Here is a 26,653-nt window from a genome sequence, read left to right on the forward strand (position 1 = left end):
ATATGTGGGTCATTTGTTTTAGTTGTCTTCGTTTTAGAACACACACACATTTTTTTTAACTTAAATGGCAACAACAACAAGAAAAATAAAATAACATTATAAATGTGTTCTAATTTCTTGTAACAGGGGGAGTGAGTTATTTTGATTTTTTATTAAAAAAAAATATTTGAAATGTCTTTAATTTGATTTGTTTTTTCAGGAGAATTCGACTCACATTTTTTATAGAATTTGTAGAGGGATGGGCGTTGATGGTGTTGATAGATATGATCCAATTTGTTGTAATTTTTTTTTTAATGTAACGGGAGTTTTCACACAGTTTCACAATAATAATGGGAATTCCTTTTTTCAAAAAAATTGAGTTAACGGCACTTTTATTTGAATTTTATTTTGGGGAGGTGGTGTGTTTTTTTCTTTTGTTTGATAATTTTTTTTTAAATGTATTTTTGATTTTTTTTTTTCAAATCATTGATAGATTTGATAATTCATTTAAATATTGCAACGGCGACACTAATAAAAAATATTGCATTTTTCGTTTTGAGATCGTTTGGAAGACGTCATAGAAAAATATAACCCGGATTGTAAAGCGCTTCTTTTTTTGCGTTACGTTCCGATCGTTCAAACGTTTTACCGACAATGTGGCTGATGCTGCAACGAAAGAACTTTATTGTAGGTCCGATGGTGATCACCAGCAGCACACAGAGAAGAAGAAAAAGACGGCGGAATCGGAATCGGAAAGAAACAAAAAATTACAGCGTAAAATGACGCGTTGCTTTGTAAGCCCAGAAACGCACTGAAAGCATCAACGAGTGCACACACCGAACATTAAGGCCGCCGACGCTGCGCTGCCGTACCGCAAAAAAATGTTTCTATTTTGCCACACAACTACTGCTCTTTTATGTTTCTTTGGTTGGCTGAGTGGTGAGTCGGATATGTTCCTAATATCTTGACACTGTAACCACAACGGAACCGTTCATTAGTTAATATCCAGAGAAATATTCCACAAACAAAAAAAACCGAAACAAACGAAATTATCGTTGAAAAAATAATAATAAATCCAAGAAGTTAAAATAGACGTCTTCTGGCTTGTATAGATGTATGAGTGTGTGTGGTCGCCGTTGCCGTTCTCAACAGATTCCGCATCCGCAATGGTCGCAAAACAAAAACATACTGAAATGATTGTCAATGGGGCCAGTGGTGTTTGGTGGGTTCACAATGCAAAGCAAAACAAAACAAATCTCTGGCAGCAGCAACAACAACAAAAACAACAACAGAGGCCACCAACAGCAACAACATTCACAAATGCCCGACTTAGGGGATTCTCTATGCACAACACTACGACGGCCCACCATCATCGTCATCATCATCAACAACAAAACCCAGCAATAATTGCCCAACAACAACAGCAACACGAACAAGCAGCAACATCAATGGCATACTCTAAATGTGAGTGATGATGGTTAAGCATAGTTGTTGTTGCTGTTAGTGTGTGAGCGCATAGTATACTATTTCACACATTCACCTCCCCTCCCACCAACACTCACCTCTCCATACCATACGCCAACGTTATTAATTCAACGTCAACAGCGCTGCTTTGCTGCAGGTATTTCCCTCATTCATAGTGTGCTTTGCTTGCTCGTTGTTGTTTTGTTGCTGTTTTTGTTTCATTTCAATTTTTTTGTTGCGTTTTCTCAAGGCCTACAGATTTAGGCCAAAAATCTCAAGTGATCTAAACCAACCAAACAAGAGTCGTTCGTCCGTCCGTCCGTCCATACATTCGTTCGTTCGCCCGCTCGTTTGACAGACAGTCTTCGTTTACATTCGGTTGTTTTTAGTTTCTGTTGCTCCCCAAATAACACTATTACCTTACTCTCCCTCTCGTTCTCTCACCGTCTGTGCACACACACACACAAAACCCATTGGCCCCCCATCACAACACAAAGTGGAGTGCATTGAGTATGTTGGGGTGTAATAGTTGGCGTAGTTGTTGTTGTTTTGTGTTGTTCTTGTTCGTTCATGGAGAGTAAGTACCGGAGAGCCAGCAGCAGCAGTAGTGTTGAGACATTTCAAGTAACTTACAAAAACCCACAAAAGAATTTTCTTAAACCAAGCAAAACATGAACCGCAAAATTCAAACGGACACACACATACGCCAACACATTTCATTATGGTTACATCGTTAACATCAAGAAGAAGAGTTACACAGAGAACTCTGAGGGCAGTAATGAAGCCAATTGGAATTGCAATAGAACAATAATAACACAGATGCAACCATTCATTTTTTATTGATTGGGAAACATCAGAGACTGTTTTTTTTCTTTTATGGGAAAAAATTTACTGAGGTTCTATAGAAAAAAATAAACTGCGACGAATTTTTTTCTATAGAAAGAGACTGGAGAGACTTTTTTTCTAAAGAAAAAATTAAAGTAAACCGATTTTTTTCTACAAAAAAGACCGAATTTTATTCAATGCGAAGAAAGCAAATGAGACCGATTTGTTATAAGAAAAAAATTTATTGAAACTGAATTTTTTTCTATATAAAAAATAAACCGATTTTTCTAGAGAAAAAAATCTATAGAAAAAACTTCAACTAAGGTCCAATTTTTTTATAGAAAAAATTGAACTGAGTTCAAATATATTTTTTTCTATAGAAAAAAACATGAACTGAGGTTGAAAATGTTTTTCATAGAAAAAACTTGAACTGAGATTGAATTTTTTTCTATAGAAAAAACTTGATCTGAGGTTGAATTTTTTTCTATAGAAAAAACTTGATCTGAGGTTGAATTTTTTTCTATAGAAAAAACTTGATCTAAGGTTGAATTTTTTCTATAGAAAAAACTTGAACTGTGGTTGAATTTTTTTCTATTGAAAAAAACTTGAACTGTGGTTGAATTTTTTTCTATAGAAAAAAACTTGAACTGAGCTTGATTTTTTTCTATAGAAAAAAATTGAACTGAGCTTGATTTTTTTTCTATAGAAAAAAACTTGAACTGAGCTTGATTTTTTTTTCTATAGAAAAAAACTTGAACTGAGCTTGATTTTTTTTCTATAGAAAAAAACTTGAACTGAGCTTGATTTTTTTTCTATAGAAAAAACCTGAACTGAGCTTGATTTTTTTCTATAGAAAAAAACATGAACTGAGGTTGAAATTTTTTTTCTATAGAAAAAAACATGAACTGAGGTTGAAATTTTTTTCTATAGAAAAAAACATGAACTGAGGTTGAAAATTTTTTTCTATAGAAAAAACATGAACTGAGGTTGAAAATTTTTTTCTATAGAAAAAACATGAACTGAGGTTGAAAATTTTTTTCTATAGAAAAAAACATGAACTGAGGTTGAAAATTTTTTTCTATAGAAAAAAACATGAACTGAGGTTGAAAATTTTTTTCTATAGAAAAAAAAAACAAAACAGACCGAATTTTATTCTATAGGAAGAAAACAAATGAGACCGATTTGTTATAATAAACAATTTATGGAAACTTAATTTTTTCTATTTAAAAATAAACCGATTTTTCTAGAGAAAAAAATCTATAAAAAAAAACTTCAAGTAAGGTCCAATTTTTTTTTATAGAAAAAAACATGAACTGAGGTCGAATTTTTTTTCTATAGAAAAAATTGAACTGAGGTCGAAATTTTTTTTCTATAGAAAAAATTTAAGTGAGGTCGAATTTTTTTTTCTATAGAAAAATTGAACTGTGTTCCAAATATTTTTTTCTATAGAAAAAAACATGAACTGAGGTTGAACATTTTTTTCTATAGAAAAAAAACATGAACTGAGGTCGAATTTTTTTCTATAGAAAAAACTTGAACTGAGGTCGAATTTTTTTCTATAGAAAAAACTTGAACTGAGGTCGAATTTTTTTCTATAGAAAAAACTTGAACTGAGGTTGAATTTTTTTTATAGAAAAAAACATGAACTGAGTTTAATTTTTTTCTATAGAAAAAACTTGAACTGAGGTTGATTTTTTTACTAAAGAAACAATTTGAACTGAGGTTGAATTTTTTTCTATAGGAAAAAATGGAGCTGAGTTCGAATTTTTTTCTATAGAAACAAAACTGAGGTCTAATTTTTTCTATAGAAAAAAAGAATTGAGAACCATTTTTTCTAGAAAAAAACTGAAGTGAGGAATTTTTTTGTATAAAAATTGAACCTCAGGAATTTCTAAAGAAAACTTTTTTTTTTTTTTAGATAAAAAAAAAAACCGAGTTCATTTTTTCGGTACAAAAATCCAACCTCAAGTCATGACGAAATTTTGTTTCTTTCTTTGGATCCAGAGAAAATGTTTTTTTTTTTGTACAAAAATCAAACCTCACGTCTTAACGATTTTTTTTTCTTTATAAAAAATCCAACTTTGCACCCCAACGACATTTTTTCTGTAAAAAAACAAAACAGAGAATTTTTTCTGTAGAAAAAATTCAATCTATGTTCCCAGAAAAAAATCTATAAAAAAATAGTAATCAACTCTATTTTGTAACACCCTCACTGCTAACCTAATTTTAAAGTTGGCTATTACCTACATCCACACAGAAGTTGGAGGCTCATAAAAACTTTCATACATACATATACGTATAGTAGCACATTATTTCATGCTCATCTATAAACAGCACGTTGTTGTAAATGAGAGCAAGCAAACAAACACACATGAACGCACGCACAAACATGCCTACAAAAATATATCACAGCAGATTGTAGGTTAATAGTGATGGTCAGGTTGGCAGAAGTCTGAATATGAAAGTGTATGCTAAACACGCTCCAAATCTCCCCCCGAGGGCATACCCGACATACTAATGATAATAATAGAAAAAAATGACGAAGAGAGAATTGTTTTGCTTGGTTTTTAGAGAACTACTCAAATTATGATAAATGTTTTTTTTTACTTTTTTTTCATACCTACATAGCTGGGAGATGTAATAAAGTCTCCTATTCGTGTTGGCTAAATCCCCTCGTTACATGATTTTGTTCTTTTTCCATTTTGTTCAACTCTTTCTTGGTGCTCCTTCTTTTTTGCCTTGGTTTTTCTTTTTGATATCCTTTTCAATAACTTTTTTCTTTCTTTTATTTTATTTTTAAATCACTCTCAACATTTTATTTTCTTCCTATTTTGCACTTTACCTTCTTTATAACAACAACAAATAACACAATTTTATAACTTTTTTAATATATATATTATTTTTAATTTATTTCATAACTCTCTTTTTATTTTAATTTTAATAACAAATATTTTTAACAATTTCTTTTGTACTGTGTCGTGTAATTCTTATAATGAGGAAATGAAAAGACATTCCAAAGGATAATACGGCAATTGACAGTTGTAGGCCCCGCACATGCATACATGTGTGTGTGTGTGTGTTATCGATAAATTTTATTGGTCTTGTTTTGAATTGAGCGGGAGAGAAGTAGGGAGAGTTATAAAGAAAGTTATCGTAGGCAACACAGGGTGTTCCATAAATAATTTGTTTGTGTTGTGCTAGGAATAACGGCAATGGGAAAATCCAATTGGATTATAACCAATTAAACGACATTGCAATGTGATTAATGCAATAAATGGGAATAGATTTTTTTCGTCTTTTCACGATCATATATTTATAAAGAGGGGGGGGGTTTCACATGTAATGAATGACGTTTTTTGGTCAATTATCTATACAGTCGAATTCGGTTAAGCGAAAACGCGTAATTTAAGTAATTTTGTCCTCTTATGCAGAATTTTCAATTAAAGGGACTTCGGATAAGCGAAACTCGTGGCGCTTAAACGAAGTTTTCAATCAATATATGAAAAAAACGTGAAATTAATAAATAATGAAATGATTTGAACAAGAACTTACTTCTCTTTTGACATTTTGTTTGTATGGTTAAAAAAATGTGCACATTATTTATGATACAAAGCCTTAAGGCTGAAGAATAATAAAGCAGCAGGTGCCGATGGATTACCAGCCGAACTATTTAAGACAGGTGGTCAGATGCTGATCAGGAGCATGCACCAGCTGATTAGTACAATTTGGCTAGAGGAGTACATGCCCAATAATTGGAACCTCAGCATCCTGTGTCCCGTGCACAAAAAAACAGACAAGATATGTGCCAACTATATGACAACTATAGATGAATTAGTCTCCCTCCCATCTCATATAAAGTGCTATCCACTGCGTACTGTGTGAACGACTGAAGCCAATGGTCAATGACATTATTGGACCATACGAATACGGCTTCAGACTTGGCAAATCCACTATAGCCTAGATTTTTACTCTGTCTGCGTTAGGAATTTCTGCAAAATTAATATGGCTATACAGGATAACTTTAACTGGCACAATGTTAAACAGTTAAAATCGGAAAGGACCTTTCATACCGAACGAGGATTTAGACAATGTGACTATTTCGATCTTTTAACATCCTGCTGGAAATCTTCATACGAGATGCAAATGTGAACAGATATGACACTATGCACACCAAACACCACATGTTACTCGATCGACATCGATATAATGGGTCGAACATTGCGAGCGGCAACAGCCTCCTTTGAACAAATTATGGAGTCTGCCAAAATGGAATTGGCAGTAAATGCCGGGAAGTCCATGCTGATGGTATCAACGCGCAAGACGTCCAGTAGACTCGGACCAACTGTGTGGAACTTTAAAACTACAGCTTCGAGGTTGTCAAAGATGTTATATACCTTGCTACCGCCATAAATAAAACTAATGACATCAGTTTTGAAATTCGGAGAAGAATAGTGTTGGCCAGCAGATGCTATTATGATCTGAGTAAGCAATTCAGAAACCAGGCCACCTCTCGCCAGACTCACACTCTGCAAGGCGCTGATATTACCCGTGCTGTTGTATGGAACTGAGGCATGGATACTTGCGCAAGCAGATGAGGCAGCTTTTGAAGTGTTTGAGAGAAAAATTCTCTGGAAGATCTATGGGCTGATCTGCTTCGACGGTGAGTATCGCCGTCGAATGAACCATAATTTGTACCATCTATTCTCGGACATCGACATAGTCATACGTATAGAGCTGCAGCGATTACGTTGACTAGGCCATGTTGTGAGCATATAAAAGCGAACCAGCTGATGGTTCACGCAGAAGGGGAAGGCTAAGAATTCGATGGAAAGATCAAGTAGAAGATATCTCGGAACATTGTATGACGTGCGTTGAAATCTTTTTTAAGCTCGGCTTATGGAACAACAGCTCTGTCACAAGCCACTAAAGTAAGTATTTTTTGAATGCTTGTTGTCTTTTACAGTTTTCAACCCTTGCCGGCATATATTTTCAAATGTTTTTCCGTGTAAGATGTCTGAATTTGTCTCCATTCTACTTGTATATCATTATATACAAGTAGAATGCATCCATCGATGCTCGAAAGATCTGGAATCTGGGGCTTGGGGTCATTATCTTGATCAAATTAAAATGTTGTCCCAAATACCAATTTCTCCGGACTACATTTCAAATTATCTTTTAGAATGTTTAAATCGAAAATCTTCTTCATAATTCCTTCAAAAAAAAAAAAAAAAAAAAACAACAACAATATTTCCTACTTCGGCAGCGCTCATGCAGCCCATACCATTACAGAGCCTGCTCCATGCTTTACGGTCGGAATTGTGTGCTTTGGTATACCTTACATGGGTCATCCAAGCCAAACAAGTTAATTTTGCTTTCATCAGCAAAAATATCGGATTTCTAAATGCAAAAAACTTTTTTTCGTGTTCCTAAACGAATTCCAATCAGATTTTCCGTTTTTTTAATTTTGTTTAATTTTTATCTTCCACTTTCATTTCTTTAAGTTATTTTTCTATCAGAAATGTATGGCAAAGACTTCACATTATACGTTGTATTATTGTCTTATATTTTATCCAACCAACGATATATGCAAACATGTGAACACTCCTCTTTTTAAATTGTAGACACAAGTTCGTCGCCGTCAGTTAACTATTTTATAACGGCGTTGTTTGGGCACACCGACAGCATTGATAAACATCTAAAGCATACGTTAGCGTTCTTTTAGATTTACGCGGGAAAAATCTGGCGTAAATTATACGTCGAAGAATATTAAATAATTGTTAAAAAATGCATATAAATGATTTATCGTTAGGACTTTTGTATAATATTTTCAATTCAAATTAAAATAAATAAAATATAGATTTTCCAGCAAATATCTATAAATGAATTTTAGTTTTTATAATAAGTGTTAGATGTCGTTAACATAGAATGTTTACGTTGCCAAATATGACTAGTAGGTAAAGTTGCCAGAGATATTTAATATTTATTCAAATTATTTTTGTTTTAAATTGAACAAAGTCGAAATATAATTATTAAAATAATTTGCATTGTACCGAATTAAGTTAACCCAGTGGGTTTTAATTGTCAATTCCATTAAATATTTGCCTAATAAATCCTCATAATGTAGGTTAACCCGGTAAAAAGTTCTTATGTAAATGCGGTTAAAAGTGTTCAAAAATAGCATAAGCTACGTTTAGACTACTAAATCTACTTTTATCGGTTACTTACTTTTCGTGAATCATATATATGTTTTTATTTGCGTAATTGGGATATTCATTTTAATTTTTAGGTTTAATTATAAATATTTAATTATTACTTTTGAATGTACTTTTGCCATAAGAATCAATGTTGTGTAGATTGCTTGTACCAATACAAAATGGGCTAGATAGCCTGGTGACAAGTCTTTGAAAATAAATAATAATAATAAATCCACTCGATTTCAAATGTCAATTTCATCGCGCATACGTCACGTTAATCTTGTTCACATTTAACAGTGCAATGCTGTAATTGCATTATCTTTATTACTATGACGTATATTATATGGAATAAACGAATAAAAATGTTTCTTCAGAGATTATCAATATAATCTTGCAGTATTACGGAATTATTCAAATAACTCTAAGCTCCATTTCTTCCATACCCCAATACAATATAATGTATACATAATTCGCTTAAAAATATATTACATTTTTAATAAATTTATATAAACATAGTTTATCGTTGTATTCTTAAAGAAGGGTTGTATTTGTATAATATTTCATATATTTATCGCTTGTATGATTGCAATTACATTTTTAGTGAGATTTATTTCATTGAGATAATTTGAAGTGTGGCCAGACAGCTTAATTTTGGGTTATATACACAATATATCAGAAATATCATGTAAATATGTTACACATTTAACAATTATATGGTTTAACATATATTTATTTTGCTAGACAAACATTTTTTTATTTAATGCCCAAAACAATTTAGAAAAAATGCTATTTATAAATTATCTCCACACTTGTTTTATTTTTTCCTTTCAGTACGGCCTATTACAACGGCGTACCATGGCAAATAAGACAACGCCGCCATTCCGTCGCATAACCCCGTGTATTGACGGCGTTCCATCGCCAAACTATGCGCCTTAGCAGCAATTTTGGTGTATGTGTGAACGTGTGTGTGTATGACTTTAAACTAAAATGGCGACGTCAGTAGAGTGATGGAATTGAGGAATTTTTTCAATTGTGTTGATTCTTTTTTATATTCATATTATATATACATATATTGGTGGATATTTTAACCCAATTACAACAATAAAGTGCAGTTTTGAAAACACAAACAAATAATCTAGTGGAAAATGTTAAACAATTTTCGCAAATGCATCAAATAAAAAGTGAAAATACAAAACAACATCATCGATTTGATGAACGAAAAGAACGTCGCAGTGGAAAAAAGTGAAAAAGTTACGAAAAAAATAAAAATGGCGCCTGCTGCGATGATGTCTTGACTTTCTTTTTTTTATAAATTTAATTTGTTAATATTTCGCGCATACGTTGTTAATAATTTTGCCCAAAACAAAACGAGAAAAATAAAAATATTCCTCTAAGAAATATGGAGTAAAAAAGTGAAGAATATAATCTATTGGAATAGAAAAAAAGAGAAATATAATAAAAAATCTGTTAACAAAAAACGCAACGCCAAGCACCAGCAACATACAATACGAAGCATACCTCGATAGAGGAGGCACACCAAGAAGAAGAAAAAACACAGAAGAAGAGAATTTGTTGCCGTTTCCATTTGTGCCCAACCACAACATCGGAGTTTTTATTCGTTTTTTCTGGCTTTTGGTTTTCATTCATACGTGTTCGTGCGTGTGTTTTTATTTTGCTTTTTTTCCGTTCATTTACTGAATTTGTTTGAATTACACGACGAACAGCGTAGAAGGAGGCCTTGAGGATGTGTGCTGCTCAAAGTAATCCGACACAAAGTTTTGGTCCTTATACATGGGGTTTTGCTGCCGACAATACTCGAGCGGATTCCGTATTGGAGATATCGCCCAATATCAATTATACCGTGAGCAGTGAATCTGTAAGTTTTACTAATTAATAACAAAAAAAGACTACATAGTAATAGTGTTAAGTGATTGGAGTGGTGGTAATGATTTGATTGTGTTTTGACGTGTTTGAGATAGAACTCTTGGTTACAATTCGTTTTCATTTTGATATTCGGTGTGTTGTGTTTTTTGTTCTGTTTTTTTGCTTGCTTAACACAATACAAAACAAAAATGTAAATACAACACATAAAAATTTTTTTATATGACTGTACTTGTGGTAGTCGTGGTAGTTCTCGTTGGCCGTGGTCGTCGTCATCGTCGTTGCTTTGCTAGTGTGTGCTATTGTTGTTGTTGTTGCTGCTGTCAGTTTAGAGACATACACAGAGTACACAGACGAGCAGCAGAAGTTAACAACAACGACGAGTATACGATGAATACGATCGGCAGTAAGGCTGGCAAACAACGAACAGATAGACAGGCATGCAGGGAGGCGAACGAGCAAGCAAGCAAAGTAAACCAGCAACCAAGCACACACACCGACCATATTGTAAGAAAGCGCGCGCGTGATGATGTATGATTGTGTGTGGTGTTGTTATTGGTTTCCTTCCCCGCAAACATGCACACGCACACACAGGGTTCACACAACAAAGTAATGATTATGTAGTATGAAATGTTTTGTTGTGTGTTTTCATTCTTTCGTGTTGTTCAACGGAATGAAAAACTAGTTGAGAGAGGAGAGTAGTGGGGTGGTGGGAGTGTTGAACTAGAAGAAGAAGGGTTATGTTTTTTCTGCTTAGAGCGAATGTATTATATGGTGGTATTGCGCGCGCCAGACTCTGTGTTGTTTATGCCACCAATATTATGACGCGTAGATACTCCACTACACACAGTTGTGGCGATACGTGTTGATACAATATAGGTTTTCAATTAATTGTTTTGCTTTTTTCTGTTTAGTGTGTAATGTTGTTATTTTTTTCTTCTTCTATGTGCATTATTGTTGATAAATACAGTGGCAACAGCGGGAAAACGCACACACAATTGCATAAACTTTTAACACACATTTTTGTTTTTTTTTTGCAAAGCATTAGCAGCAGCGTGAGAAGTGTGTGTAGACAAACAAAATAAAAAAGAGGAAAACAAATAACATTATGCTTGTTCTTCTTCTCACTTCATATGCATAGGTGTCTGTCTGTCGCTTGGCTAATATGTGTGTGGCTGTGTGCGAGAAAACTGTCAAATGGCAAAACATAATCTCACAGTAAGAGATTTTTTCTCTGAATGAAGGAAAAAAAGGCGCCAATTTCACCAGTTGGACAATTTGAAGATTTGATGGGTCAATATTTCAAATTTTGTTGGCCTGGTTTTATATTTGTCGGGATCGGGATCGGTGTTGAGAGTTTCTCTCTCTTGAGAGTAATTAGAGTTGCGCTATTTTTAATTTTGTAGCAGACGTACTTTTTGTTCACAAAAGGTACGAATTGACATAAACGTACCAAAACAAAAATTTATTTTTTTATTATTCGTGAATACATTTACGCTTAAATTATATCATATGTTATTTATGCAACTAACTGGTATAAATATTGGCCAATATTTCTCCATAATTATAATTTATTATCATTTGAAGTAGAATTTTAGATACCTTTTCGTACTTTTTTGTTCCTACCTGTGGTAATGTTTTCCAACACAATTCACAATTTACCACTGAGAGAGAAACTCTCAACACCGATCCCGATCCCGATCCCGACAAATATAAAACCACGCTTGTTAATTGTGGAAGGTTGGGGATCAAGAATCATATTTTAATTATGGAAAGCTATATTTCAAGATCTATTTTCTGTATAATAGAAAACAACTGAGTATATGCCTCTTCCTCACAGTATGCGTAGGTGTCATCTTATGAATGGAAAGACAGACCTGTCAAATATAAATAAAGAGACAATGAGGCAAAAAAGCGGCAATATTAGAATTTTGATCGTTTGAAGATCAGAGAAGAGTGTCTGATCAAATAATTATCGATCGTCTGTAAGCTTATAAGGATTCATGTATTCCCTTTATTGTGGAATGTAAGTACTGAAATATTGAGATCAAAAACCTTATATAAAATAAAGACCAACTCTATTTCAAGATTTAGCATCAATCGCTGTCCGAAGAAAAACACGCAAAATGCTTCCTTATGACCAAAGCTTTAAATTTGGAATACAAAACTTCTTGACAGAAAATAAAAGACAATAATAGGGAGGAATTTGTATGTATGTGAAGGCAGAGGAGGTCAATTACTTTGGATAGCTAAATCAATGCATTGTCTATAAGAATTAACAAGATTGCCATATCCCGAAGTTTGTTGAGCAAAATGTTTGCTAAGGAAGAAGCATAACAGCAGTCAGAAATTAAAGAAGGATGATGGTGTTGTAGTAACCCTATAGGGTTTACACAAAGGGCTGATGTGACATACGTTGGCCGAGTAAGACTCTGGCCGTTTCGGATCGTAGAAACCTCTGTCGTGATATTGTGCTGTTGTAGTTAACAATTGGCCTAACACTGTCCAAATGTCAGAAGTATGTTTAGGACTTGATGGGACGTTTGGGATACCTTGTGGGATTAATATTACGTGACATCATTCTGACCTCCTCATGGAGGTTATCGACGGCCGTTTTGTGGATGTGTTGTCCCTTTGCTTTCTTTTTGTTGTTCGCAAATGTCTCAACTGCATTGTTATGGGCGGGAATGCTGATGGTCTTACATATCACGAATTCCACAAAAAGGTCAACCACACAGGTGAAAAATCAATTCGTTAAGAGTGATATGAAATTATATATGAAATATTCTTTGCAATCCGGACAATATATTTTTAGTTGAATTTTGAAAAATAACCGTAGTTTTTCTTTTCGTTGTACCATTTTCGCGTGGAGAGTAACTTGGGCATATTTTTATTAGTTTTAGAGTGTCATTTGTCGTAAGTGTGAACGCTGTTAGCTAAAACAATATCAATAATAAATATTAAATTCAAATAGAGTAATATCTTACTAAGAATTACATATATATAAACCTATACATATACCAAGAGAATCCCTTGGTAAGTGCAGTTAAATAGTGTAAGAAAATATGTAACGCGTGCGTGACAGAATTAGCATATGTTTCTATACAGACTCTAATATGAGAATTTTTTTTTTGATAATGCTGTTATGTGTGGATCTTGAGATGACAAATTCAAATAAAACAAAGTTTGTCTTCTATCTCCATCGAACAAATTTGTATCCGTCACGCACATGTTACATTCTTCCTCAATAAGTTGCTTTAGAACCGAATTTACAGGCAAAAATGTCGTCCATAACTGCATAATGATTTACCAAAGTTCTTGGGGCCACACAAAGCTATAATATCCTGACAACATGGTTGTGTGGGGTATAAGAACTAGCATTTTTAAAACATTCTGTTTTGAATTTAATTTTTTTAGTACATGTGTGTGTAACAGTGCGTTACGAGTGTAACATGTGCGTGACGGTGTTCAAAGATAAAAAAGTATATCTTAGAATTTTTTTTCTCAAAAAAATTGAATGTCAATATAATCTTGAGTAACCCATTATAGCTGTAAATTTATCTCCAGCCAATTCGCAGAAATTTCATATCGAAACTGATATCCAATTTTTAAAGGCAATTTTATCTCCAGCCAATTCGCAGAAATTTCATATCGAAACTGATATCCAATTTTTAAAGGGAAAATTTTGTAGCGCGTGCGTACGCTAATTTTTTCTTAATATCTCCGACATTTACAAACATATTCATAAAAAAATTAGCAGGTATTGTAAAAGGCGTAAAACTATTTAATAAAAATTGCGAAAGAAATTTCGGAAACAAATTTTACGAAAAGTTGAAATGTGCCTATATTTGACAGAAACTTTATAATTTCTCGCGTTCCGAATTGACAACGTTGACTTTTCGGTGCACAAATGTAGAATGCAATCTTGAATAAGTCAGGTTTGGCCATATCAAAACTTACGTTTTTAATATTAACAGTAGAAGTGGTGATTGTAAAATCATCTGCGAACGAGATCACTTCTTGTGGCGTTATTTGCGATAAGATGAGAAGCAGGAACAAGGTGTTCAAGTATCTTGCCGGCAGCTCTTGGAGTGCTCATAAAGATACCTTGTTGAGCTTTTACAAAGCAATAGGTCGGTCGGTGGTAAGCTATGCGATACGCAGTGTAAGAACATTCAAACCTGTCAGAATACCGCCCTAATAATTGTAACAGGGTGTCTCTTTATGACACCAGTGGACCATTTACATGAGTAGACAATGGTCTTACCTGTAAATCGTCACAACAGAATGTTGTCGATGCAGTACCTGTTTGGGAGTTATCGTCGGAATCATCCATGCCATCACCTTATGGATGGATGTAGGTCTCTCAGTCATGATCTATAGAGAGAGAGAGAGGGGAAAGAGGTCCAACGGTATAAAAAGGAAACCCTAGATCAACAAGCTTATTGAGCACGAATTACCAGCATTCACACGAAAGCAGTGACCGAGGCAATGGACCAAGGCACTTCTTGGAGTCCACCCACAACCTATATAGAAAGACAGCAGACTAGACAAACGATAGTGGTTTTAGCTTAATTAAGATCAGGATGGTACAGCCGCCTCATTTCGCATTGGGCCCGGATTGACAGCACAATACCAAACACATGCCCTGTTTGTGGACTTTGAACTCACGATACGCTGCATTTCTTCAACGGTCCTGCTAAACCCACTCATTTGCCACCAGAATCGCTTTTGACGCAGCTGATCCAGATTGCAACCTTCCTGAACCTGGAAACAGAGGAATCAGAACAAGATTACTTACTTGGCTTAAAAAAGATTTCCAAGCGCGTCGGTCTTCTGCGCATCTCCAATTTGAAAGACCACGTTCCAGATGTTGTCTTCTACTTGGTCTTTCCATCTAATTCGTGGCCTTCCCCTTCTGCGTGAACCATCAGTAGGCTCGCTTTTATATGCCTTTTGTGCTGGGGCATTCTTATTCATTCGCACAACAAGGCCTAGCCACCGTATTCGCTGCAGCTCAATACGACTTACTCAGTACCAGATTAATATAAAAAATACAACAAACATGTAGTTTGGCATGATAAATGTTGAACAAAATGTCATATAGGACAACACAGGCCAATGCTCTAGATCACTTGGAAAGCGAGAAGTCATATGAAGGATAAAATGATGGAAAAGATGGAAGGGATCCAATGCTGATACAAAGTTTCACAAGGGCTCCCCGTATATAACAAGAACGTTAAGCTAATTCCCAAACCATTGCTTTAGATCATTTGGAAGGCTGAAATTTGCGATGTTGCATATAAGCATATGATGATCGATGATATCAAATGCCTTAAATTGAATACAGGCTGTCTCCACAATGCTACCCTCAATACCCTGTTCCTGGGTAGCAAGAATGCCTTTTCAGGGACGGAAGCTCAAGGGATCACAATTTCTTGAACACGGGCCAAAGAAGATAAATGGTGTTTCAGGTTCCAAATATCTGAAATTATCAATCAAGAAACTAATAAGTGCAGAATTTTGATCAGATACCACAAACCTGTTGCATCATGCTTCTTTAACATTAGCACTAAAATGCCATCTGGCCAAGAGTTTTGGAAGGTTTCGTCAATTAACGTGAAATCTATTTATAATAATTAATCATTAAGTTGACATAGAGCGGTTATTTTATTCCTACCTGACCAAGAGGATGTACAAATAAACTTGAGTAAAGGACTGTTTGCACTGTAAAGGAAAATAATAGAGACTTCCGGACATTTTTTATAGGATATTTTTTTTGAAAATTTCAAAAATATGTATTTCAATTTTTGTCCAATTGAGATTGGATATGTTGAGCAAAAGAGTATTGTTTCATATTTATGAATATAATACATACCTATATAGGTCCAGCAATAACCTCTCTCAGATATCCTGAAGGAAAAATATTTTTTAAAATAAGCAAAATAATTATTATTTATATTTTTTGGTTAAATTTAGATCTATTTATCTTAAAAAAAAATAGAAGATAATCTTTTGTTTTCTTTTTATTTCAGATGCCATATTTGTTATCAACAGATGGATCGTTAACAGTTCAAAAAGATGTAAAAGCTGGCCTAGCGCCCAGTAAAGGCCTTGTCCGGCGTATGGTGTTTGTCAATGACCCGTTTTCGCCGGGTGGACAAAGGTACGGGTAATAATACTTTTCAACCTTAACAATTGGTTAATTTTTCTAATGCATTTCTCAACCTATTTTTTGCAGAGTAATAACAAGTGGTAATTCAACCGTTGTTAAGAAACCCGATCAGCAAGTGGTCAGCTTAAATTGTGACAAAAATTGTGAGTAGACTAAAACCCAATTTTATCTAAAAATATATATATTATATAATGAATTCATTTTATTTTCCAGATCTCTTGGTGGATCAAACCGATCAAACACATCTCAGTAACGGTATTGTGGACTCGAAAGCACAAACGATATTAACATCAGCGGGTAAAACACATTTTAGCCCTATTGGTCCATTGCACCTAACGGCCGAGGAGTGCAATGAGATTTTAATGAAGCGTGCCTTGGCCGCTTCACATCCTCAGTCGATAACAGCGAATGATGGTCATGCGACCTCAGCAAGTAAGGCTTAAACCTGAAATCGTTTTTTATTTATTTTATTGATTTATTATTTATATTATATAACAATACTTTATTTGTTATGTATAAGTCTTTAGTAGTATTTATGTATGTAATACTTATTTGTATTTTAGTATTTTGTATAATTTATTATTGTAGTTTATTATTTTTCTTTTTTTATGTTGTGCTATTATCATTTGAAATTTTAATTTGTATTTTTTGTTTTTATTTTCTTTCTTTTTTCGTTTCGTTTCGTTACGTTTCATTTTCCGTTAACTACTTTTTAAACAAATATTGGCCATGCAATGTTAGGTGACATTTTGCCTGGTATTTCAGTGCAAGTACAGAAAGTTATACAAGGTCTGGAAGAAAATGATGAATCACAAGGTGACACACCAAATCTAAAATTGGAACCGGGTACATTGGAACTATCACCGAAAACCGAATTACAAGAAACAATGCATTTTAGTGATGTAAGTTCGCGTCTTAATTCAAAGAAAATTCATTGATTACACTGTATATGGTATTGTTGTGAGTAATGTGGGTAGCTTGAATTAAAAAAAAAGAAACCTTTAATCATAATCTTACCCGCATAATTTGGGTATCGTGGTGGATTTTAAGTATTTTTTTAAAATACTTGAATGAAAATTAAATTGAATATTTTGTTTAGAATGAACATTTGAAGAAGTGTTCTATCATAGCATAATCGACAAGAGGAATATCTTTTAACATAATCGACGAGAGGAATATCTTTTAACTATTGTAAGAATTAAAGAAATCGTCGGATTTTTTTTTTATTTGGGAGGACCTTTAATATTCGACATCTAACATGGCTCCCCATACATGAAAAATATATTATTGACAATAAAATATTTTACGACATATCCGAAAGAGTTGTATTGCCGATAGATTTCCCCTGAAAGACCCGTGTCAGGATGAGAAGGGAGATACAAGTATATAAGGGAGAACCTCCAGACCAAAATCTGAATGTACGAAACTGATTAGGATAATGGCTTTAAGGGTACAGGAGTATTGCGCAGTAGTTGAACCCATATTAGCGTTCGAAAAATCAGTCTGTATCGTGATCTTTAACACTACATATTGCTCCGGATAATGTCTCATTTTTCTCATTCAATTGGGATGGGCTTGAAGAAAAAGTCCACGAAGTAATGAAATTTATGAAACGAAAACGAGTAACACCTGTAGTCTTCAAAGTTTTGATGGATTACAAACCCACAAATTGCCAGAATAACTAATAGAAATCCGAAAATGTGTTCCAGTCGCCAAACATCAGCATGGAGTTCGTAAGATGCCCAGCACAACAACCGCATTACACGCCATTTCCACTAATATTAGCATAGGACTAAACCATAACAGGCCGTGCAAGCGAACAATTATGGTGGTCCTTAACCTACGAAGGCCTTCGACCACGCCAAGCTGTTTGATGATATAGAGAAGACAAATTGGACCAATAACTACCCCAACATACGGGGAGTAAAGTTCGATAGCCTTTTCAAGTCGTCTACGGAAGCCACTGCTTTATGCGATAAGCAGAGAAGTAGGAACAAGCTCCTCAAGTTGCTAGCTAGCAGCACTTGGGGCACTGATAAAGAAATCTTGTTGACAATAGTAAGCTATGCGGCGCCAGTGTGGTTCACGAAGTGGAAGAATATCCAGAACTGTCAGAATGCTGCCCTGAGAACTGAAACATGGTGTCTCCTCATGATTCCCGTGGATCATCTTCATGAGGATACGAAGACCTTACCCGTCCATCGACACAATTATATGTTGTCGATGCAGTCTTTCCTTGGGTGTTATCGTCGGGAGACGTAGTCGCTCAGGCAGTAGAGCCATATAGAGTGAATACAACAATCGGAGACCACCCCCATCCAGCAGCCCCGACAGCCACGAGTAGTATTTTCTCAACTATGATCAGGATGGTGCAACTGCCTCAATTCATATTGGCAATAATTAACGGCTCGATACCACCTAACACATATCCTGCATAAGGACTGGGACCACACGACACGTTGCATCACTTCAACTGCCCAGTTAAGCCGACTCACCTATCGCCGAATTCACTATGGACACAACCAATTCTAGTTCCAACATTTTTGAATTTGGAGATATAGAAACCAGGACCAGACAATCCATCACCCATATCATGTATTCTGTTGCTACAAAAATAACAACAACATATAATTCGCTGCTTCACACATACGAAGTTCCAGTTACAAGTATTACTGAAGTCAGTCTATCTACGCGAACCAAATGGAACCTTCATGGACGAGCTTCCTTCCAAATTATGTTTCTCTTGACAATCTCATTTAATTTTTTAAATCTCAATAAGTGTTTCTAGACGAAATGAAAGCAGCCTTTCCACGCGCGTAAAAGGCTCTCTTTTAAGACGAGGTGAAAGGAGAAATTTTTAACGATCTGAAAGAAGTTTTCCTAGGCGAACTGAATGGTGGCGTCTTTATAGACTATTTGACTAGAGTTTTTTATAAGGGAGCCTGAAGATTGGGTTCTTTATATGATTGCTGAAAGCTGGAGTCAGTCTTTATATTCACGGTAAAGGCTGGCGTTATTAAAGGGTACTGTAGGCTGATGTCTTTAAAGACGGATCTGACGCCTTTTTTGAACTAACCAGGCTCCAACTAACTAAATGCTAGAGTTTTTATAGGCGAACTGAAGACTGAAGTTTTTTAGACGGCAATATGCGAACGAATGACTGTAATCTTTATAGGCTAGCTGAAGTCTGGAATTAAGATATAATGTATCTCTTTAAGGCTCCAGACTGAATGGGAAAAGAAATCTATATTCTGTAGTTTCCCTGGCTTCCTGTAAGCCGGTAAACTTTTAGGCGAATATGATAGGCCACAATTTTAACTGCGGAGAACCACTTATATTCTAAATTCAAGTGTAAATCTATCTTGCTGGTTTCTATTCAATTATGCGACTTAGATTTTTGAAAAAAAAAAAAACAATGCTCCCACATTATATGGTGTAATTATTGAATTTATTTATATTTTCATTTTATTTAATTTGTTTTTATAATTCAAAAAAATATGGTAACTAATTTTTTCCATTTATTTGTATTCTATTTTCTGTTTCTGATTCGTTTATTTTTGTGTTCCTGTAGAACGATACCACAATAAAGAAGGAGCGCCCTTACAGTTGTGAGGAGTGCGGTAAATCATTTTTACTGAAACATCATTTAACCACTCATGCTAGAGTGCATACAGGTGAGTTATAGAGCACCTCAAAGAATAAAATAAAATAAAAAACACTCCCTCTCAAAAAAAAAAAAAAATCCAAAGTAATCCTTGTAGTGAAAAATTGCAAAGAAAAAATAATGAAAATGTTCAGAAACTTAAAAATTAATTTAGAGCCAAAATGATGTAGATTCCTTAATAATTTTCTCTCTTGTAAAATATAACAAATTATTATTTATTGTATATTATTTTTGTTTTTTAAATAACCACCGGTTAATTACTTCGTTTTGTTTTATCGTTTTTCAAAAGAAATCATTTTAAGCCTGAACGCCTAGGTTCCCATATGCCATCACACCCGTTTAAGCATTTCAATTGTTTTACTAAATATTGTCTTTCTTCTTCTATTTTTTTTTTGTGCCAACCCGCATTTTTTGTTTTGAAATGTTTTCGATAGGCGAACGTCCGCACGTTTGTACACATTGCGGCAAAAGTTTCGCCCACAAACACTGCTTAAACACCCATTTACTGTTACACTCCACCGATCGCCCCTACCAGTGTACAGAGTGCAAGAAGAGTTTTACACTGAAACATCATTTGTTAACACATTCACGTGTCCATTCGCGTGATCGGCCGTTTATTTGCCAGGAATGTGGTCGTACATTTCCCCTCAAACGTCATCTGGTGACACATAGTAAATTCCATGCCGGCGAACGGCCGTATGTGTGTGAAGAATGTGGCGAAAGTTTTGCCCAGGAAAATCATCTTATTATGCATTCACGGTAAGCGTTTCATTTGAATTGATTGTGATGTTAATTTAATTTATTTTTAATAAAAAAAATATTTTATTTTTTTTTTGCAGTTTCCATGGTTCTGTTAATCCCTTTGTGTGTCAGGATTGCGGTGTAACATTTCCTCGAAAATTTCAATTGGTCAATCATGCTCGCATACATGGCAAGGTACCGCATTCGTGTACGGTATGTGGCAAGGAATTTTTACAAAAGCGTACATTGGTGGCACATATGCGGTAAGTTGATATATAAAAACAACCGATGAGTGTTTTATCGGATTAAGATCGACACCAACTACATAAGAATAGTATAGGTAGTCCCCAGCATCAGCAAATGTTATAGCTTATTATTACTTATAAATTATTACTTAATCAAAATGAGCCGTGGGCAAAACACGCAACGCTAACACGACATATTGCTGACAATCCCACGGCGGCTGGTTCTATGTTCAGAGGCTGTCACCTCAACAAATACATGTTCGTGGGCGTCATTTTTGTCATGGGAGCGGCATTATATCCGGGAATGCCTGCTCCGAACTCTACTGGTACGTGCCGTAATTGAAAATAACCCCGGGCCTTGGTTCTGTAGTGTCTGCAGAAACCGCATCCATCATAGATCAATCTCAGTGAGATGCAATTAATATGGAGAATGGGTGCATTTTCGAGGTTGCTCTGGTCTGAACAGGATCCTGGAGTACTGCAAAAGGAGTTATGTCGCATCATGCTGTGATAGCACGTCTCCCAGTGTGTCTAAGGAGTCGTCGTCCGATTCGTCATCTGAATAGTCATCGTCCGAGTACGAGACACCCCCGCATTTAACACCATATATTGCTGTTCCGCGCCTAGAAAATGCATCGTTATTGCAGTTCAACTGCGATTGTCTTCGCTACAAAATCAGCGAAATTTTAGAGTTTATGAGTCGAAGTAGAATGAGGGTCGGTGCGATCCAGGAAACCAAGCTAACTGAGAACTGTAGCTTGCAGCTTTGTGCGGAAGGATCCTACCAGACGCGGAGACTAGCATTCTTATTACATCATTCTGTCCAGTAAAGACCTATTTCGCTTGAGCTAGACTCTAGTGACCCATACATGGAATATAGTACTAGGGGATTTCAATGCCCACCCTGATTTGTAGCATTCCGTCCTAGGTAATGACTGCTTTATGCGATAAGCTGAGAAGTAGGAACAAGCTACTCAAGTCGCTAGCTAGCAGCACTTGGGGCACTGACAAAGAAATCTTGTTGACCTCTTCTAAAGAATTAGGCAGGTCGGTCATTAGTAAGCTATGCGGCGCCAGTGTAGTTTACGAAGTGGAAGAATATCCAGACCTGTCAGAATGCTGCCCTGAGAACTGCAACATTGTGTCTCCTCATGACTGCCGTGGATCATTTTTGAATTCTGAGATAGAGGAACCAGGATCAGACAATCTATAGCTCATATAATGTATTCTGTTGATGCAACAACAACAACAGAAAAAAATCCGGTAAACCTTGGATAGGGTTCCTAAAAATAATTTTTAAAAAATCCATGCCTTGGTTAGTTTGGTTTCTTAAAAAATAATTTTTAAAAAATCCATGTCTTGGTTAGTTTGGTTTCTTAAAAAATAATTTTTAAAAAATCCACGCCTTGGCTAGTTTGGTTTTATAAAAATAATTTTTAAAAAAACCACGCCTTGGCCAGGTTGGTTTCTTAAAAATTATTTTTAAAAAATCCACGTATTGGCTAGGTTGGTTTCTTAAAAATAATGTTTAAAAAATTCACGCCTTGGCTAGGTCCTTCATGGACTGCAGGGCGATAAAGTCGACATGTTGATTAAATTTATCTTTCGGTCACGACAAGTTAGACTCATTTATTTTTTTTGCATGTTTAAGGATTAAAAGCTATTCACAATTCAGAACCTTCTCCACTTTTATTTTGAGATTAGAAGAATTAGGATTTGAATTTAAATATTTTTACTTCTTTCAATATATAATTTATTTTAAAAGTGTATTTACTAATAATAATTTATTTTCCCTTTCCAATATTTTTTTGTAGCGTTCATACTGGTGATCAACCACATCCATGCATTAGTTGTGGTGAAGGATTTATGACACGACCCGATTTAAATCAGCACATACGCAGTGTACATGGCGGTGTCAATCCAAATTCATCAAATACAGCATCGGTGCCCTCCAATAACGCTGCAATAACCTCTCAACAACAAACGCAAACTATACAAGTAAGTCGAAACGAAACAATCTGAATACCAATATTGGAAAATCTGTACTTTATGATTCTACATATTTTAAATCTCTCGAGAATTTTTTAAATTATTTTTCTTATCCCTTGAAAATAATTTGAAATTCTTCGTGATATAAACTTTCTTCTGGATTTCCAAGTTATCGAGAGTCATATATATTATTATGATATTTATACAATTTTCTTTCTTTTTCTCTTCCTAGCAAATACACCAAACACAAGCCCAAACTACACACCAGCAACAGCAGCAACAACAACAGCAGCATCAGGTGCAAAATAGTCACCCACAAACCGTAACCGTTGTTAGTAATCCCAACAATTCAGCATTGCTAACCGTAACCAATGATGCAAATAGGCCACAATTTGGTTGCCGGTAAGTTATCAACAACAACAACAACATCAGCACTAGCTTTTGATCAAAAAGTCCCTTAACATATTAATATCCATGTCTTCTTCTATATCGTTTACAGGGAATGCGGATGTGCCTTTAATAGTCGCGAAGCTTTAGCCCTTCACCAGCGTTTACATACCGGCGATAAAAGTCTTATGACCGATTTGTGTGCTTTAACCGCTGCCTTGCCAACCCATCTCCTTAGCACGGGCAGTCTTAATCCTGGAACAGCAACCGTGGTATCAGCAAATCCCAATATCATAGCCCAAAACCAAATGCCAGTTCAAATCATATCATCAACGGGTCAACTTGTTCAACAGACAACACTGGTGCAGGCCGCCGCAACGACTCATCCGCAAAGTTTAGTTACCACAATGCCATTGCAGGCGCATCATCAGCAGCAGCAACAACAACAACAGCAACATTTACAAAACGGCAATCCTGCCGGTCATCCTCAGCAGCAGCAACAACAACAGCAACAACCACAACAACAACAGCAGCAACAACAGCAACAGCAAACACCCACCAAACCCAAGTCTCATTTCTGTGCCAGCTGTGGTAAAGGTTTTGCCGCCAAACATGGCTTAATGCAACACAATCGCCGACATCCGAACGGCGGCTGTACGGTGCGCACACACGTCTGCGAATGTGGCAAAGCCTTCTTCCAGAAGAATCATCTAATGCTACATCAGCGTCAGCATTTGGAAACGAAACCACCCATTACACAGCAACAGGTGTGTTGAACCTCTCACTCCTCACAATCATTCTCTCAAACAAAAACAAACCAAACTCTCTAAATATGAGTTTAAATCTTTCCAAATAAATCAATGGTTGTAGTTGTGCAACGTAAGTGTTGAAGATGATTTACCAAATAATTAATAATTATAATTTTCTTTTGACTTCTGTTTTTTTCGCAAGATAAAAAACAAAATTTTTCCCCCATCCACCACCAAACCACCCACCCACCACACACATTTATGATGATTGTTATATTAGAAAAAATCCCAACTTTTTCTCCCCGCCCCCAACCCACCACACACATCCCTTAAGAACAAAGAAATTGATTGGAGATTGTTTTTTGTTATAATAAGATATTGTTTTTGTTAATAAGTCTACACTCACACATATACACATAATCGATCTCCCTTCTTTAACATATTCCCCCGATCCCAAACAATATACAAACACCATTTAGTTTTCCTTCTCAACAATCCCATTCATTTTTTTGTGTTGTCTTCTTTGTATAATGTAGGGGGTATTTTTGTTGTTATTGTTATTTTTTGTTATTAATTTATTGTTTGATTCTAGAATGTTATTCGATTTTCTAAAATATGGTGTTGGTTTTATTTTTTGAAATTACTTTTATTACAATACACATTTACACAGTTCTTTAGATTTAAACAGGTTTGGAATAGAAGAAATGTGTATCCGATTGAGAACGTCGTCTATATATACTATATTCATATTCAATTCTGACAAGTTCGAAAATTTACTACGTAGGTAGGCATACACGTATTGACCCGGCTGAATTGAAGTTTTCCTATATGAATTAAAGTTTTACTATAGAAAACTCTTTCTAAACGAATTGGCTGTTTGATATTTTGTGTTCTTCTTGTTTAGAAAATCTGCCTTCCAAAAAATAATTTATATGGATACACTTACAGGTATAGTCCACATTTATGCACACCTTCAAGTATGGGCCCCATATCGGTCCACCTTTTCATGTATAACCCCAATCAAATATAATCAATATTGGTTCACTTTCGGGTATATCCTCCATATAACCTACCTACCAATTTTCGGAATTTTTAGGCAAGTTTCGAACCGAAATGAAAGTAGTTTAATATTTAGGATTGACATTGGGTAGCAAATCTGCCTTTATCAACATCGGTTTATCGTTGAGTATGCTTCCCATATAAAGTTACCCCCAATTGTTGGCATTTTAACTATTTCAGATAAGATTTCCAACCGAACAGCAGTCTCTAATTCAACAGGTTAGGTTATCATTGGATAAAAAAATAATTACGAATATTATCGGTTAATCTTTGGGTATGCCCCGACATAAAGTTACCGCTCCATAAGTTAGGTTAAAGGATCTACTGCCGCCTTTAGCAGCCGTATCACTCGGAGACATTTGTCTCTCTTTCTCTCTCATACTCTGAGATAGAGGCGAAGTAGCTCTACGGCGTGAGAACGCATAGTTTTTGAAATCCTACATCCAGGTTCCGCTGATCGTCTATTATTGGCTCCCACGTAGTTGTAGCTCTTCGAAATTTGCCCATAAAATTGTCAATAGGTGGTTGCACAAATCCCTAAACGCCGGCGAACCCCCTCGAGCCAGCTCGTCACCTATTTTTCATTCCCATCTATGTTACTATGTCCGGGAACCCAACAAATGTAATTGTCCAATCAAGTGTCCATATTTTGGCATTATAGAAATTTTTTCTTCGAATTTTCTAAACGAAAATACTGTAACTAAGCAACTAAGCTCCCACATAGATATTCTGCCTAATATAAAAAAAAATATTTTTGTGGTTTTTGCCGCATTATCCATCTGAAGTGTTAGGAATTTGGTAATACTTTATCACATAGGCCCAAAAAAAGCATACAGACTGAAATTGGGTATTTTGATTTCCACCTCATAATTGGGGGAGTAGGGATGTTCTATTTTTTTCTAATTCGCTCGGTTTTGTATTCAATTTTCTACATGAAAATAATATCGTAAATAAATTTCAAATTATTTTGATGCGTAATATTAAATCGCTGTTCTTGTTAGTGAATATTACAGAATATTTCCTCACAATTTACAATTTTTTTTTATATCTGAAAATTATTACACCACACACATACACCTACCTGCACACACAACACAACCACATTTACATTTTTTTAAAATTAATCACCAAAAAACTATTTTTCTTTATCTTTTCGTACATTTTTCTGTTATCCTTTAATACAATTTTCATACTCCCATTACTTCCTCTATATCTCCCTCTGTCTCTTTCACACACCATTTTCCCGTTTCCATCATCTATATCTCTTATTTGAATTTGTTGTTTTTTCTTCTTCTTTTTGT

At 35.1% G+C, this 26,653-nt stretch overlaps 1 protein-coding gene across 2 annotated transcripts; it reads left to right on the forward strand.

Annotated features, from left to right (window-relative positions):
• Nucleotides 1-10,106: 10,106 nt before the first annotated feature.
• Nucleotides 10,107-24,467, forward strand: LOC133327962 (zinc finger protein 665). Of its 2 annotated transcripts, none has more exons than XM_061536507.1 (11): nucleotides 10,107-10,338; nucleotides 16,379-16,509; nucleotides 16,585-16,661; nucleotides 16,732-16,950; nucleotides 17,245-17,420; nucleotides 20,090-20,192; nucleotides 20,617-20,941; nucleotides 21,022-21,186; nucleotides 22,983-23,166; nucleotides 23,390-23,559; nucleotides 23,657-24,467. In XM_061536507.1, exons 1-11 carry the CDS (start codon nucleotides 10,207-10,209, stop codon nucleotides 24,318-24,320), a joined length of 2,346 nt encoding a protein of 781 aa, XP_061392491.1. In that variant the 5' UTR covers nucleotides 10,107-10,206; the 3' UTR covers nucleotides 24,321-24,467. The 2 variants fall into 2 exon arrangements, with proteins under 2 accessions (XP_061392491.1, XP_061392492.1); XM_061536508.1 differs by having other exon boundaries at nucleotides 17,260-17,420.
• Nucleotides 24,468-26,653: the final 2,186 nt, after the last annotated feature.

This window comes from Musca vetustissima, unplaced genomic scaffold (assembly GCF_032173495.1).
Source record: "Musca vetustissima isolate MV318-11 ecotype Yass unplaced genomic scaffold, APGP_CSIRO_Mvet_v1 utg3170, whole genome shotgun sequence".
Lineage (NCBI taxonomy): Eukaryota > Metazoa > Arthropoda > Insecta > Diptera > Muscidae > Musca > Musca vetustissima.

Excerpts from the sequence above, each read along its gene's own strand:
- LOC133327962 (XM_061536507.1), top strand. The coding sequence starts at position 10,207 with ATGTGTGCTGCTCAAAGTAATCCGACACAAAGTTTTGGTCCTTATACA. Across the intron at positions 16,510-16,584 it reads TTTTCGCCGGGTGGACAAAG|AGTAATAACAAGTGGTAATT; the intron begins GTACGGGTAATA and ends TATTTTTTGCAG. Across the intron at positions 23,167-23,389 it reads AACAAACGCAAACTATACAA|CAAATACACCAAACACAAGC; the intron begins GTAAGTCGAAAC and ends TTCTCTTCCTAG.